The sequence below is a fragment of the Populus trichocarpa genome, chromosome 5 (genome assembly GCF_000002775.5).
Source record: "Populus trichocarpa isolate Nisqually-1 chromosome 5, P.trichocarpa_v4.1, whole genome shotgun sequence".
NCBI classification, from domain to species: Eukaryota; Viridiplantae; Streptophyta; class Magnoliopsida; order Malpighiales; family Salicaceae; genus Populus; species Populus trichocarpa.
The window spans coordinates 15,481,120-15,498,480 of NC_037289.2; the positions used below are offsets into that span (position 1 = coordinate 15,481,120).

The 17,361-nt window shown below is 35.8% G+C and overlaps 1 protein-coding gene across 1 annotated transcript; it reads right to left on the reverse strand.

Annotated features, from left to right (window-relative positions):
• Window positions 1–940: 940 nt before the first annotated feature.
• Window positions 941–14,877, reverse strand: LOC112327618 (probable protein phosphatase 2C 55). Its single transcript, XM_024601822.1, has 3 exons — window positions 14,299–14,877; window positions 3,679–3,835; window positions 941–975 (listed from the first exon to the last, which is right to left on the reverse strand). The coding sequence occupies exons 1-3, from the start codon at window positions 14,875–14,877 to the stop codon at window positions 941–943; spliced, it is 771 nt and encodes a 256-aa protein (XP_024457590.1).
• Window positions 14,878–17,361: the final 2,484 nt, after the last annotated feature.

The window sequence follows — 17,361 nt, forward strand, 5'->3', positions numbered from 1 at the left end:
AGAACAAGTTGTTAGAATTGTTCAAAAGGCTGAAGTTGACATCAAAGAGTAATTAAGTTGGGATGTGTTGTCCAAATCCAACGTATCTATGTTGGATCAATCTTTTAAAATTACCAATTCAAATCTTGTGAAGTTTTTTCTAGATTATAAAATTCTACATGAATATATTTTTACTAAAATTGGATCTATGATATTTGGAGCAAGCTACCCATGCATAAATTGATTACAATGTTACATTCAAAGTATCTATTCCTTTGGCATGATAATTTCTAACAGTTAACTCAAGGAGAAGTTATTTTTGCAAGTAGAAGGGATTAATGTGGGGGCATTTTCTTCTTTATTTTTTGTATAATTATTTTTATTGTATTATTTTGTTAATTGTTAAGGCTTTCTAGGTTTTAAAGAGTTCTAGAAGAGTTCAGTGTGTATTCTAGTAAAATAAAATATTGTAAATGCCTGTTTAATAATGTAAATGCTTGTTTAATAATGGTTAAATTTTTATTGTTCTTGGAGGTTGGAAAGACCTTAAAATAAACGCTAAAATTTATTGTTTGGGATTTTTTATTTTATTTTTCATGTAGTATTTGGATTATTTTTTCTATTTAGATTAAACTTCTCATTGGATTAGGATTTTCATTGTTCTAAGAGGTTGGAAAGTCCTTAAAATAAACCCTAAAAGTTAATGTTCTCATAAGTTTTACAACCTTTAGACTATTTTACTATTGAATTTTCTTTATTTCTCTACCGGACTATAACTTTGAAATTTAAAAACCTTAATTTTTATTCACATTATACCCCGCACAAATATATCACAATTGAATTGTGCATGCATTTCCCGGGGATTCGAACTTCAAGTCAAGCATGCGGGATTGTGATCTAAGAAAGTTAGGTGTGGAGCTGTTAGTTACTTTGTCAAAATATTCAAAGGTTGTGGTTGCGCCTACAATAGTTTCAGCTCAGCTTGATCAGGAATTTCTGCATTATGAAAGTCACAGAAAAATTAATACGCTAAGAAAAAAGCTATTTTCTTTATATGGTTCAGTACAACGTGAATGTAATTAATCGATAGATCTATAAATATCAAATCAAAACCAAAACAAATTTATAGGTAAATTTAAAAACAATATTGAATCATAAAATAAATAAATAAATAAAAATAAAAAAGCCGAACATGCGAGTCTGGGCAGCCCACCCATCTAAACCCATTATATTTTTGTTTTTTTAAGCAATAAAAAACGTTTCATCTGCCCCACTCATTAAAAATAAATAGTATGTGACATTGTTGTTTGCTATCACATATTATGACCACCATAGGTGGTTTAAAAGTCGTCTTTCAAGAGATAAAATGAAACTTATTTGATCTATTTTCAGCGAAAAAATCTAAGGAACACCGTAGAAACCTTAAAAAATCTATTTTTAGTATTAAATCACCATTTTATTGATTAAAAAATAAAAATCAACCCGCATCAAAATAAAATTTTGAAGCTCGATCTACTTTTTTTATGCAAGATACACTACGCCATTAAACAGTTTTACCGACGGATTAAATCCGTCGGTATAAGGAACAAAAACCGTCGGTAAAATTATTACTGACGGTATCTCCGACGGATTTATTCCGTCGGAGAAATGAGCGTCGGTAAAATTATTACTGACGGTATCTCCGACGGATTTATTCCGTCGGAGAAATGAGCGTCGGTAATTTCTCATTCCGTCGCAATTTCTGTCGGTAATTAAAAAATAAAATACCGACGGAAATGCCGACGGTATTACAGACGGCTCAGCGTGCCAAAAAAAAAATTCTCGCCACCAAGTTACCGACGGAATATTTCTGTCTGTAAAATTCAACAGTAATTACCAACAGATATTCCGTCGGTGATTGTAATGGAATTACCGACGGAAATATTCCGTCGGTAAAAGTCATGGTAAATCAGTCGGTGATTGTGGCACGACCGTAAATATTATAAACGATACTAAAATACCGACGGACACATTCCCTCTGTCAATCCGTCGGTATTAATTTAAAATATTTAAAAAAATTATTTAAAATATTAAAAAAAAAATATTTATTAACAGTTAAAAAACTTAATAACCAAGTAAATTTGCATTAGACATTAAAAATGTAAAATTAATGTTAAATAATATTCATCGAAATATTCATTACAAATTTAATGTTTTAAAAAAACAAAATTAAACTAATTAAAATAGCGGCGGAGCTGGAGGAGGAGGCTGGTTGTTGCTGGGACCGTATGGCCAAAAAGAAGCGGCACATGGATCATCACCCATTTTTGATCTAATCTCCATGACCATTTGATGGAGCTGAGCATAATCCGTCGAGAGGCGTTCATATTGTTGTTTCAAGGCTAAAAACTCCTCTGACTGAGTGCTCGATACTGATGGAGAGCTCCCAACGGTTAAGACACTACGGGTCGACCGTAATTTTTCGACCGTAGTGTTGGAGAGCCCGTAGACTCGATTTTTATCGGGTCCACCAGACATTCCGACCTCCATCCATAAATCCGGATCGAAATCTGGTTGGGTCAAAGGATCGTCCCCATTTTTCTCTCTCAACCGGCTATTATAGGTCTCTTGAATTTTTTTTTTAAATCATCATATTCAATTCAAGAAAATAATAACTTACGAAATAAAATGATTGATCGAACATACCACAAAATGCTGAGCACGGTTGTCCACGTACTGCTGCACCCCCTTTTGGCGGTCTTGACTCCGCACGTGCGTCTCTACAAATAGCTCCATTGGACTCGGCTCACGTCCAAGAGACGTAAGGAAAAAAAAGATTGCAAGTTAAATATATTTATAAGCAACAACAAATTAATTAACGATATATTTCATTTAAATTAATCTTACCATCCGCTTCGCATATGCGCTGAACGGGACGGAGCCGCCGGTGTGCGTTGTCACCGAACCATGAATTTGCCGGTTCCAGTTGACGGCTCCGGATTGTGAGCGCCGTGAGAACCGCTCAGACGTCACGTGCTCAATATATGCCACCCATATATCTCCCGAGATGAATGGCGGTTTAAATTCCCGCCAAACCGCCACCTCATTCCAGCCTTCAAGACCGTTGTTCCTCGCATATCTTTTCGCCTTTTTTTGGGTGTCATACCAAAAATCACGCAACCTACATCCATAGTAACTAATTAGAATGTAGAACATAAAATTATAAATCAAAAATAAATATTATTTTCAATGTTACCTAGTTGCCGCGTGATTCTCCTATACTCTCCTGACAACATTGTTGTCCGCGCTATCCCACTCAAATTTATTCTGTATATATAAATAATTCATTGAAAATAAAAATAGTACAAGACATGAAATTACAAAAATTATTTATTAAAAATAAACTAGAAATTAAAAATTAACACCTGCCTGAAATCGCCGAAACTAGGCATCGATATTAGGTCTCCACTCGGATGTCTGGAGACCTGACTCCATTGAAACAATGGAATCTCCATCGATGATTTCAACGCCAATGTAATTGTCCTGGCAACCTCAATGTTTGTGAACCTGAAATTAAATAATAAAAAATTAATTAGTTGTTCATAAATTATGTTATAAGTATTAAAAAAAAACTAAAACTTAAACAAACTTACATTGAGAGGTCATCCTTCTATTGTACCTGGTACTTGCGGGTGAATTGACCCCGCTGTAAAGGCACACCGCTTCTGCACTGTGAAACCGCGGTAGAAGAGGAAGCATCACACGGTGGCGCAAATGCATCGTCGTGATCAGCACCTAAGGAGATGTCCTCCTTGCTGCTAGAAAAACTATGTGCAACCGTCTGCTGACGACGTCCTGTAGATTTCATTCGACGCATCTACACAAATGTATATGAATTATTACATAAATTAACTTTGATTATTTTAAAAAAAATTCGGCAGCACCTCCCATATACTAGAGACTACCCACATTTTTCAAACCTGCAATATTTACAATAACCACAATCCATATAATCTCCATCAACATCATATATACAACCTAATATCATTAGGAATTCAATCATTAATAAAAATTCGGCAGCACCTCCCCTATATTGGAGACTACCCATAGTTTTCAAACCTACAATCTTTACAATAACCACAATCCATATAATCTCTATCAACATCATATATACAACCTAATATCTATACCAATTCAATCATTAAAAAAAATTCGACAGCACCTTCCTTATAGTAGAGACTACCCACAGTTTTCATACCTACAAATATTGATAATTACACAAATATTGCAAAATCAACTATATACAACCTAATATCTATAGAAATTCAACGTCTATATATTTTCAACTACCATCAATACAAATTTATAAATAACAATTAAAATTAATCAAAATAAGAAACAACATAACTAATATCCTAAATTAATAAAAACTAATTAAATTGAAGGCGAGAGGGCAAGGCACAGGGAGAACAGAAAGGCAACAAGAACAAGGAGGCCAAGACAAACAAGAAGAGCCGAAAAGAAGAGAAACGAAGGAAAGGGAAGGCGAGAGAGCAAGGCACAGGAGAACAGAAAGGCAACAAGAACAATGAGGCCAAGACAAACAAGAAGATCCGAAAAGTAATATAAACTAATTAAATGTAATTCTATATTTCAATTCACATTTATAACATAAATTCAACAATAACAATTATTCCAATTCAAACAATAATATCCTAAAATTAATATAAACTAATTAAATTTAATTCTATATTTCAATAACACTAAACAAAACATCCTAAATACAAAACAAACAATACACAAAACTAAAAAAACAATACATTAATTCAAAAAAAATTGGAATAAAAAATGCTTACCTTAATAGTGTGTTGATTTTTAGATTTTATCTATAAACAATATACAAAACAAAGAACACCAAAAAAATAATGATAATTAAAAAAAAAAGACAAAGATAAAGAAAAACCATTACATACCTTTTAATATGTTGAAAACTACCACCAAAACAATCAAAACTCTTCCAAAAATTAAACTCAAACGGAGAGGAGAAGAAATAGAGATGAGAGCCAAGAGAAAAAATGAAATGGGGGGAGGGGGGGAGGGTTTTATATGCCAATATTTCCGTCGGAATTACCGACGGAACATTAATTGTTGTCGGTGGCATTAATTTCCATCGGTAATTCCGACGAAAATAAATTGAAATGCGCACCAAAATTTTTAAAAATACCGCCTTTTTTTTTATCCGTCAGTTATTCCGACGGAAATTACCGGCGGAAATTGTGCCGCCGACAATGTTGTTGATAATAGTGCTTCTGACAGGCGTGCGCATCGGGATGTGTGATTTCCGTCAGTGAGTTCCGTCGGTGATGCGTGTCGGTGAGTCCGTCAGCGATGCCGTCGAAAATGGTGGCACAACCCCGTAATTTTTTTTCCAACTCTCTGTGAGATACCGACGGAAATATTCCGTCGGTGTTCCCGTCGAAAAGTTTCCAAATCCGTCGAAAATGCCGTCGGAAAGTGTGACACAAGCCCGTAATTTTTTTCTAACTCTCTGTGAAATACCGACGGCAATAATCCGTCTGGGAATCCGTCGGTGAAACAGTCAATATTTATACAGCTTCTACTTGTATTTTTGTCTATCCTCCTACACACTTAGATCACACACAACACAATAACAGGAGCTGACAATTAAAAAAGAATAAATATTTCATGTTCCAAAAGATTACGTTATAAAAATAAGGTTTCACAACATGTTTAGTCAGAATTTTCATCTTCGTCCTCAATTGAATTGTTATCATCCGCTTCATCGCGCTCTTCAATGTGGTTATCATCTTCTTCATCAACATTCTATACTGCACTAGTAGAGATCAAAACGGCATTCAAATCCTCTGCGTCAACATCAACAAGACTATCGTCGAAAACACGAAAATTCGAATTTTCTTCTAAGTCAATCGAAGGAGCAACTCAGTATGGTTCAACCAACTCACTAGCTTGAAAGACTTCATCTATCACACTTGTGTCTTCGTTCTCATCCTGAACAACCTCGACACGACCCCTGGGTTTTGTTTTTAAAACGGATAACCAATCAACTCTTTATCGGTCCTTTCTAAAGGAAGGGGTGTATGTGTAATAAACTTGTTGGCATTGCTTTGCGAAAACAAAGACGTCGTTTACATTGCGATGTCTAGCCTTTGAGTTGATTTCAACGAGACCATAATGAGGATCTACTCTGATTCCTCTGTCAGTTGTGTCATACCAATAGCATTTGAATAAAAACACTCTATTATGCTCGCTATAATATTGTAGTTTGATGACCTCTTCCAATCTACCGTAGTAGTCAACTTCAAACTCACTAGAAGTCGATCCCTTAATACAAACACCGTTGTTGTATGTCTTTCTTCCATGCCCATATTCTTCAGTATGAAAGATATATCCATTGACAAAATACTAGTTATAGCACTTGACTTTTCTTTCAGGGCCCAGGCTTAGTAAAGACAGTGAAATAGCAGCACTAACTCTCATTTGATAAACCTTGTATATTAAATATAACAACAATCAATAAACGGATATTATGTAATATATATTTACGTACAGTGAATTATATTGCAAGAGATTATGAGTTTGTGATAGGACTTACATGTGTTCTAAACCATATGGCAAATTGTTCATCTTGTAATTGAAAGATCTAAGATTCGGTCAGCTGTGAGTTATTGAAAGTAAGTATCGTTGATGTTGCCTGCAAGGTTGTTTCAAATTATATGAGTTTATGGTATCACAAAACATAAATAGTACACTCTTGACAAAGTTTATGTCGAATATCTACTTACTTAATAAAAGGTCTCAGCTCATCATAGTTAAATAGGATATAATTGTGTGCTTCTCTAAACTCTATTTCAGACAAATATCTTCCCCTCACGGCATTTTTAGGTGTGGGTCGTCCAGGATTAGAGAATATTAACAAGTTCCCACTTGAAGGCACTTCACCACCATCATCATGCCGTGGAACACGGTTGATCCTCGTTCTCAAATGAGGTTCGAAATAGTATGAGATAAATGTTGAGATCTCCTCAACAATATAGGCCTCACATATTGACGCCTCAACATGCGCCTTGTTCTTAACCTTTTTTTTAAGATTGAACAAATACCTGCATATATATATATATATATAAAACATTTAATTATGAATTACATAGCAACTGTAATATCTAACCTCTCGAATGGATACATCCATCTGTATTGGACCAGTCCTCCAACTTTTACCTCAAACGGTAAATGTACGGGTAGATGCTCCATTGAGTCAAAAAATAATGGAGGGAATATCATCTCAAGTTTGCATATTGTCTCCACGATATTCGTTTCAAGCCTCTCAATGTGATCAACATTCAACTTGCTAGAGCATATATCTCTGAAAAAATAACTGATCTCCGTTAGTGCATCCCATATCCCCTTTGACAACAAATCACGAAAAGCTAATGGGATGAGTGTTTGCATAAACACATGGCAGTCATGACTCTTCATTCCATATAATCTGCTTTCCTCGGTATTAACCAGCCTTGATATGTTCGAAGCATGTCCATCGGGGAAACGCAGACTCTTAAGCCATTTGTAGACTAGTAGTTGTGCGTTTTTCTCTAACACGAAGCTTGCTCTTGGTTTTGCGACCCGTGATCCATCACAAACCAACTCCATATTTTTACGGTTACAGAACAACGCTACATCCAATCTAGCCTTGATATTGTCCTTTGTCTTCCCCTTCACATCCATGACGGTGTTGAAAATGTTCTCAAACACGTTCTTTTCAATGTGCATGACGTCAAGGTTATGACGGAGAAGATTGGTCTTCTAATAAGGAAGCTCCCAAAATATACTTCGCTTCACCCAGTTATAGGTCAAACCAAAACCAGGAAACTTTTGCTTACCTGATTGGAGACCAAACACAATGTTACCGTACTCTGAAACAACATCAAGCAATTCTTCACCGGAAAGACGCGGGGGTGCAACATCCTTTTCAACTCTGCTAACAAACAAATCCTTCCTGTTCTTTCTATACCTGTGATTCGGCGGCAAGAAGCGACAGTGACAGTAAAAAAAAAAAGCTTTACCCCCGTTTGTTAGTGTCCTAACCCAATTTTTGATCATTTTATTTTTATTTTATTTACTGAAAAGGATAAAAAAAAATGAAATGATGATAATGATGAAAAACAAGTAAAATGAAATAAATGAAGAATGAATTAAAATTTGGGTTAAGGGCAACATGATTGGAAGTTTTGAGGTTTAATTAAACTTTGAAATTAATTTAATTAATCCAATCAAGAGTTTAATTGGAGAATTGATACGTTTGGGGTTAATTGGGGGCAAAATGGCAACAGATTAAATTCCAAGGATTAGCTTGTAAAAAGCGCTGAAAAACAGGGGTCCCATTACAATTTGCCTAGGGGCTTGATTACACGATTTCAGAACTTCAGACTAGATTGAAAATGACTATTCCCATCAGACAAGCGGCGTCGTTTTGAGAAGTGATTCGTCGCCTTCTTCGCCTTCTTCCTCAGGAACCGTTTCTGGAGTAAAGGCTCAAAGCCGTTTCAATCGCAAGGATGCTTGGCATTCTCTGGCTATAAAGCCCGATAAGATGAGAGAGCGCGAGGAGGAGAAAAAAGGGCAGAACCGAGGGGCCAATGGGGAGCATGAACGAAAACAGAGAGGGGACCTGAAAACAGAGAAATAGGGAGAGAGCAAAAGGACAGCAGGCCTGCTTTGCCTTTGTTCTCAAAACGCAAGTGAAGTGCAGGGAAACTGCAAGCGTTGGTCAGCCTAATTATTCGTCTCCAGCTACACACTCCAAACCATCGGAAGAGAGAACTGAGAAAAACAAGAGAAAAGGCGGGAAAAAACCCAGGGGAAAGAAAAGGAGGAGACAGGGGACGAGAAACCAAAAAGAAAAACTGGGGACCCGAAAAAGCCAGGCGGAGAGACTGAAAAAACCTGGGGAAAACTGAGAGAAGAGGAGACCCAGAACCGGGGAGAAGAAAAAGCCACGAAGGGCAGGGGAGACTAAAAAACGGGGAAAACAGAAACAGAGGAAGAACTGAAAAAATGGAGGAACAGACCAAGAACCACAGAAAAATGGAGGACGAACAGTGACCAGAAAAAGAAGAACCACCCGAGAGAACCGGCTTCGTCTTCATCTTCAGGAGCAGCGTCTTCATCTTCAGGAGCAGCAGACCAGGTAAGTAAACTTCTCTTTCCCCGCTTTTCATTTTAATTCACCGGCTACTGTTTACTTTGAATTTTAATTCACACATTCTAACTCATTTCCTCTATTCTGCTCATGCACGCGTGAAATCACTTCACGCGTGCTTTCTTTGATTTTTGCCCAGCCGGGTCACTGGCTTGGGCCAGTGACCGGGCCGGGCTGGCTGGGTCTAGCCCAGCCCATGTGGGCTGAGTTGGACCCAGCCCAAAAAAATAAAAATAAAAAAAAATAAAAAATAGAAAAAATGTGTATGCATAAATAAAAATAATATAAATTTATTGGTTTATTCACTGACGCTAGAGTCAGGAATAAAAACACCGATTTAAATTTATATTATTTTTATTCATTATATTTTATTTTATTTAGCTAGAAAAATAAAAGATATGTGCATGTGTAAAAATAAATTTATTTTATTTGTTTATTCACTGACGCCAGAGTCAGGAATAAAAATATTGATCCAAATTTATTTTATAGCTACGTAATATTTACCAACGCCAGAGTTGGAATTATTCGTAGTTGAATATTCACTGGCGCCAGAGTCAGGAATATTGCAAGTAAACCATCAGAGCATAAACCAATAAATATTTGGCAATTTAAGACAAAATCAGCAATGCAGTCTGCCTCAGGCAGAACGTTTAAGGGGTGATAATATCTTCCCTTTTACGTAACCAATCTCGTACCATAGAATCTCTGTTGACCAGTTAGGGTTCCTAGTGACCGTAATACTAGGTGGCGACTCCTCAAACAAGACCTTTTCCCCTAAAAGAACAAGATGCTAGAAATCTGTTCTTTTTCCATAATGCAGAATTATTTTTAGGGCCGCCGCGATGTCGGGTACGACAGTTAGCGTGAATGCCTTGTTGTTCTCTATACAGTATGGACATGCTAGCTTTCCATGCGTGCTCCAACCAGAAACCATTCCATAAGCTGGGAAATCATTGATAGTCCACATCAAAGCCACTCTCATAACAAAATTATGTTTCCTCGAGATGTCATAAGTCAAAGCTCCAGAGGACCACAACTGTGTCAACTCATCAATCAACGGACGAAGACAAACATCTATATTCCGACCCGGACTGCTCGGACCTGGTATGACCATAGATAGAAACATGAACTCTAGCCTCATACACATCCTCGGTGGCAAGTTATAAACCGTCAGTATGACCGACCAATAAGAATAAGGAGCAGCAAATGACCCGAATGGGTTGAATCCGTCTGTACACAACTTAAGACGCACGTTCCTTGATTCAGCTGAAAAGTGAGGATACACACTGTTAAAGTGTTTCCAGGCTTCATCGTCAGAAGGATGCACCATCACTCCATCAACCGCATGATGTGATTGGTGCCATGTCATGTGCTCAGCAGTCCTTGGTGACATGAATAACCTCTACAGTCTAGGTGTGATTGGGAAGTATCTAAGTTTTTTATATGCCACGAGAGTCTTTACTCTTCCAGTTTTGGGTTTGTAACGGGAATGCCCGCATGTCATGCTCTCGGTCATCTCAGCATTTTCAAGGTAGTATAACATGCAGAAGTTAGGGCACATGTCAATTTTCTGGTATCCTAAACCGAGGGGTTTCATCATGGACTTCGCAGCATAGAAGTTCTCTTTCAGCCTGTTCCCTTCAGGTAAAATGCTTCTTGTCCATTCAATAATCTTGTCATACCCGGCCTCACTCAACCCGTGATCTGACTTGATGGTGAACACCTGTGCTACGGCCGATAATTTACTATGGTTCGTGCAGCCATCCCATAATGGCTCGTCAGAATCTTTCAACAGATCAAAAAACCTTGCTGCATCTGCATTAGGTTCTTCTTCTACGTTTGGAAATTCACCGGCATTACCTTCACTCATTCTCATTGCATCCATAACCATATTCCTGTAAGGATTACTGTTCTCATTTCCAACTTCATGCATGTTGCTAGCACTAGAAGTTGACCCGACCACCCTTTCAACCATGCTCTCATTAGGAACAAATACTTCTCCGTGTGCATACCAACACAGGTAGTCCTGCATGAACCTTTTAGTTAGAAGATGCATTGTTACAACATCTTGATGCAAAAACTTTAAATTTTTACACTTCCTACATGGACACCTAATACCGCCATCAGTAAAATTCCTCGGGATAGATGTTGCAAAATTAATAAAACCCTGAACACCGTTACAATAATCCATCCTCCGCAATTCTTGGGGTGAGTCCTGATACATCCATGAACGATCATCCATGACTTCTATTGAATCTCTATAAAACATAAAAAAATTTATTGGTTTCCTATGTTAAATATTCACTATCAATTATCCAACAAACTAAAAAAACACTTATGTTAACTATTCATTATCAATTATCAACTATCAACGTTCATACATACAAATTTATACATACATAAATTTACGGAAATCACAACTTCGCAATAGAATTGATAACAATTAAAACAAACCCGTTAAACAAGCTATTATTTATTTCATCACAATACATATAATTCGGTGTAATTCAAACAAAATTTCAACAATTTACAAACAAATATAATTTGATAAAATCTAAAACAAACTATAACAACTAAAAAATTATACATTCATACAACAAGTTTCTTTAACAAAATACATATACTAAAAAAACAATAAAATTCATATTTAAAAGTTAAGACTAAAAAGGATAGATCGATTTACTTACAAAAAATGATAAAATCCACAAGAATTAACGGATGTTGTGACCACATACAAAAGTATAAGAAACTTGAGTGCTAGCTTGTGTTGAGAAGAGTGGAGAGTTGAGATGGGTGGTTGGCTGCAGTTTGGGAGGGGAGAGGTGGGATGGGGAAGAAGAAGGGGAAGAAGAAGGAGAAACAGAGGAAGAGAGAGTGTCGGTAGAGTGAGTATATACCTGCGTTTACCGACGGAATATTTCCGTCGGTATAACCGTCGGTGATTCCGTCGGTGTTAGCGACACGTCACTGATCGGCTATCCGGGTTTGAATCCCTCGGTATTTCCGTCAATAAATTCGTCTGAAAAAAATCCACGTCATGACGCCGTTGCAACTTTCAAAAAACGTTTCTCGTCGTTGGTATATATCGACGGAATAATTCTGTCGGTATATACCGACGGCATCGCCGACGGTCTGTTTTCGTCGGCAAATACCGACAGCTTTTGAGACGGAATTAGTTCCGTCGTTAAAAATTACCGACGGAAAATATCTGTCGGTAATTTCGTTGGTGTTATCCGATTTTTTGGTAGTGATAAATGGAAAAAAAAAGATCTACATGAAACTCTCGTAAACAAATAAAACTCATTGACACCAAGAATGACAAGTTTTGTCATCGAAAAGTGAGTGTTTATCAACTTTTTCTCTCATTTTTTTAGTCTGGAGACTCTCTCTCTCTCAATCTTTTATTTTCCAAACTTATGGACTCAAATGAAAGAAAAATAAAGTTTTGGACCTAACTATGTAATTTCCAAAACAAAGAGATTAAAAATGATTTATGACAAAACCCAAAGGCGAAAATTGTGAAAAAGGTGACATTTTTTTTTTAAAAAAGCCCTTCAAATATTTTACTTATATAATTTTAGTCTTGTCATTTTCAATTCTTCTCGAACAATATAATTGGATTTTTTTTTTGTAATCGAGCTCGAAAAAAATGGTGAGATAAATTTCTGTGATCTAGATAACCACATAAAAAATAAATCAAAATATATAAATTATCAACTTAAAATTTCAATCAACACAACATTAAATGATCCAATTGAAGAAAAAGATCAATGACCGAAGGATAAAGAAAAAAGAGAAAGGGCCAGAATTTATACTTTTTTTTTTCATAAACAATAAAAGACATGCTAGTTTTCCTTTCCTTCATTTTTGGCATGCTCCCTTTTAATTGTTTGCAAACAACTAAATTGAATCTTTCTATGTGAAACAAAGCATTAACTCGATGTCGGGTTATTTTTTCAAGACCTCGATAAATATATAAAACATAAAATAAAAATAAATTATCAATTTTAATCTCCAATCAGCATAATATTAAATGATAAAATTAAAAAAAAAATCAACAACCAAAATAAAATAAAATAAAATTATAAAATACTATTAATCCATAATGGATTACTTGGCTTCTTTATTTTATATTTTTTAATTTATGTTGCAATGTTTGATATTTTTCTAGCTTCTGCTTTTGTTTTTCAAATCTAAAATAAATTATTCTCTTACTAAAGTTAATTTTATCATGAATTTGGAGTTTATTTCATGCTAATATAAATCATATCTTGGGAACTCATCTAACAGCTTAAACTATTGGGTTAAGATGGTTCTTTGATATGGTATCAGAGCTTTGATGACCAAGCGGTCACGAGTTCGTATCTCACCATCCTCATTTATGTGATAAAAATTAAGTACAAGATAGTATGGATTTGTGCAAGTTTCAAGTCCAAAGGGATTTCACTTGAGGAAAGTGTATTAGAGAATAATATAAATCATATCTTAAAACCTCATCTAACAACTTAAACTATTGGGTTAAGATGGTTCTAGATCTGACCCATGCTTTCATGCTCATTGTGTGTTGTTGTTTGAATTTCTCATTCGAAAGTTGCTTTTCTTATTTTCTAACACGTGCTTTATACCATTGATTCCAATTCGCTTTAGGCCGGTTTTAGAATTCTATTTCATCATAGACGTGTAAATATGATGTGAAATTAGTTGTTGTTTTTAATATTTGACTCCTTAATGATCTCTTATTTGATCTTTTTTTTCGCTTCAAACCTCACTCTCTATGTTCCTGTGTTATTATTTGCATTAGGCTTGCAACTAATGAGGGCCTTTGTTCTATCATCTCACTTGCCTGTTCTTAATTTTTAATCTTCACAACATGTTTTTCCCAATGTAATTTAGCTTATCAGTTCGAAACTCTTCTTTCATAGTTTTCTTATTGTGTTGTATGTTGTTTACTTTAGTTTTCAACAGTGACAAGCCATGTTTATGGCGTGCTGCCTGGTTTTCTGAATGTTACTTGAAGGGTTAAAAGCATAGTTTTAAAACCCGACCCGGTCATCGACCCGGTCCAGTGACCGGGTCACGGGTCAGATGGGTTGACCCGGGTCAACCCGGGTCAACCCAAAAAAAATGTGCTCGATTCCTTCAGACTCAGCAGCAACTGCAAAGGGAGAGTCATAATCCTCGCTGGTTGAATTCATGGACGCAACAGTTGCAATGGTCCAGGCAAGAGCCTGAGGACAAGATCTTCCTCCATGTTCTTGAAGAATCTCCTCGATCTCAGAGCCGAAAAGATTATCGAACAATCCATCGGTACCAGCAACCACAATATCCCCCTGCTCCACATCAAATTCACCAAGGAAAACCGAAGCCCGGCGCTTACCCTTCTGAACCCAATTCCCCAACGAAAAAGGGTAGTTGAAAAAGCTGTGCTGTGTCGGTGACCTGTAAACAAGCCTTTTCCCTCTGAAAACCATGAAACCGCTATCACCCACGTTGGCATAACACAATCGGTCTCTTTTAAGGGTAACAACACAAGCAGTGGATGATCCTAAAGCAACAGTCTTGGAATGCGCTTTTAACAATATTTTCTTGAGATTAACATCCCCTTTAGGCTTCAAGGATCGAAGAGCTGTGAGATAATTGGACATAAGTTCTCTTGCGAAAATCCCAGAATCAATTCCTTTCATAGCCCATCCACCAACACCATCAGCTACCCCAAAGGTTTGCCTTTCTTGGCAAATAAAATGAGCGTCTTCTCCCAAACTTTTTGGGTTCGACTCCAACTTTTTAAGAAATGGGTTTGACAAATTCTTGAAATTAATTAGGTGTTCTTCTCACTTCTCTGCTCTGCAATGCTCGTCTCTCTGCTCTTGTCGTTTTGGAATTTGGCTTTTTAATTGTAAAAGGCTAAAACGACGTCGTTTCGGGCATAAGAATATAAAAAAAAATAAACCCGGGTCTCAGCCGGGTTTGGCCGGGCCGGCCGGGTCCCGGGTCGACCCTCCGGGTCGACCGGGTCTGGCCGGGCCAATTCCCAGCCTGTTTTTTGCTTAGACCCGGCCCGGCCACAGGCCCGGGTCGGCCGGGTCCCGGGTTGACCCGCTGGGCCGGGCCGGGTCTTAAAACACTGGTTAAAAGTCCTTTTCTCTTTTGTATATATGTCGTAATTTGCATTATCTTCTAGTGTTTTTTTTGGTAGAGAATATTGTCTTCTTTCATGTTGTCCAATAATTCCTTTGACTGCCGTAAGTTCAGCATTTGAATGTTCAACAACATTTTTTATATTTCTAGCTTCAATCTCAAATTAGACAACTCATCCATTAGAAATTTTCGCTCAAGTTTTGCTCTTCATTTTCGTTTTCCCTATATATTTATTACCTTACGAGGGATTTTCTCTTGCAATCTTATCCTTACTTTAAAAAATAGTTACTGAAATTAAAGTTTTGATGCAATATCTAGTCTTTGGTTGAAGAAGAAAACATGCTATTTAATTTATTTTTTTAGAATTTGCATGGTTATATAACTGATGAAGTTGTAATCATTAGTACACATAATGATTTTGATTTGAAAGTCATTAAGATTTCGGATTAGAAACATGTAAGGACCCTTAATATTATTATGTTTTTACAAGTTTTGTTTTATTAAATAGAAGAGGGTGGCTTTTTTTTCCTTTTTCCGGTTTGGAATAGAGGTTCAAATTCATATAAAGCGAGAGCTCCTGTTTTATTTTTTCACTGGTTAGTTGTTGTAGAATAATATAAAATAATATAAATTATATTTTGAAATCTCACATAACAGTTTAAGTTTTTTGGTTGAATTAGTTCTTTAACATGGTATTGGAGCCTTGATAATCAAGCAGTCACGAGTTTGAATCTCATCATCTCCATTTATTTGATAAAAATTAAGTACAAGGTAATGTGAGTCTGTGCAAATTTCAAGCTCAAAGAACTTTCACTTGAAGGGTGTGTTGTATAATAATATAAATCATATTTTGAAATCTCATATAACAGTTTAAGTTTTTGGATTGAATTGATTCTTTGATATTCGTATCCCTTCAAGAAAAAGAATATGAGTCCTTTTGCATGCAAAAACCATACTGGACCCTTCTTGCTGTGACATTTACTCATATGTGATGGATCATAATAAATGTTTTTGGTATAAATTAACGAAAACAAATCGTGCACATTTTCCTCATATTTGATATTGTATTTAGAAAAAGGCTTTCTCCTTGTTTTAACGACTTGATAAACTGAATTAATTACCCGCAGGATAGTCCGAGCAATGGCACTAGTAAAGATCTAAATCTTCTTTGAAAAGTAAAACGGTTAAATTAAGTTATATATATGGGTAATTTCACGTTTAAAAAAGTATTTTAGAACGTAATAAAAGGAACTTTATTAAGAATGAGGCATGATAAGGTTAGTTATAGTACAAAATTTCGATGAGCCAAGTTGTACTTGCAGAAAAGGTGTTTCCTTGAAATATCATTGGTAATTTCTTTGCTTATGATGAGGTCAAAAAAAAGAAAAAACCACTCAGACAAATTAAATATGAACTTTTGATGGTTACGTCCTGCTTGAACTGGTCTAGACATTCATTTGAAAAACAATCACTTAAGAAACAAGAGATAGATGGATGCTTGAGTTAGTAAAATATAGTAGAAAAAGAATATAGAAAAGAATAAAGAAGGTGAAGGGAATGTGTTAGACATGATAATTTACGATTCTGTAATTTGATTAATATTTATAAAAATTAAATCAAATATTATTTTAGAATCTAATTATTATCTATTCAGATCAAATCTTGTATAAATAGTAAATATGTGAATCTGATTAATTATAGGAATCATATCAAATCTTGTATAAAATTTCTATACTTTTTTGAAATAGAATCGTTACCCATTCATAGCATTGTATATATATTTTCTCCTATAAAGAGAAAAATACTAATGAAAAATTCAGTACTATGTAGATGGTAGACACCATTATTTTCTACAGAATGTGTATACGTGTATAGCCTGTGCATGGCTCTAGTTGGCTTTTACGTAGCTAAAACTTATGTGGCATGGTTTGGTATCTTTTTATGGCTAAGACCTGGCTGGCTTTGTATGGGTATTTATAGCTCTGAGTGGATGTGATATGATTTTTTCTTGTAACTGAGTGTATATATTC

Coding starts and splice junctions, on each gene's coding strand:
- LOC112327618 (XM_024601822.1), bottom strand. CDS start 14,877: ATGAAAGGAATTGATTCTGGGATTTTCGCAAGAGAACTTATGTCCAAT. Junction 3,836..14,298: donor TTTTTTTTGGGTTGACCCGG/GTTGACCCGGGT, acceptor ACATTTGTGTAG/ATGCGTCGAATGAAATCTAC. Junction 976..3,678: donor GGTTTCACAGTGCAGAAGCG/GTGTGCCTTTAC, acceptor TTCATAATGCAG/AAATTCCTGATCAAGCTGAG.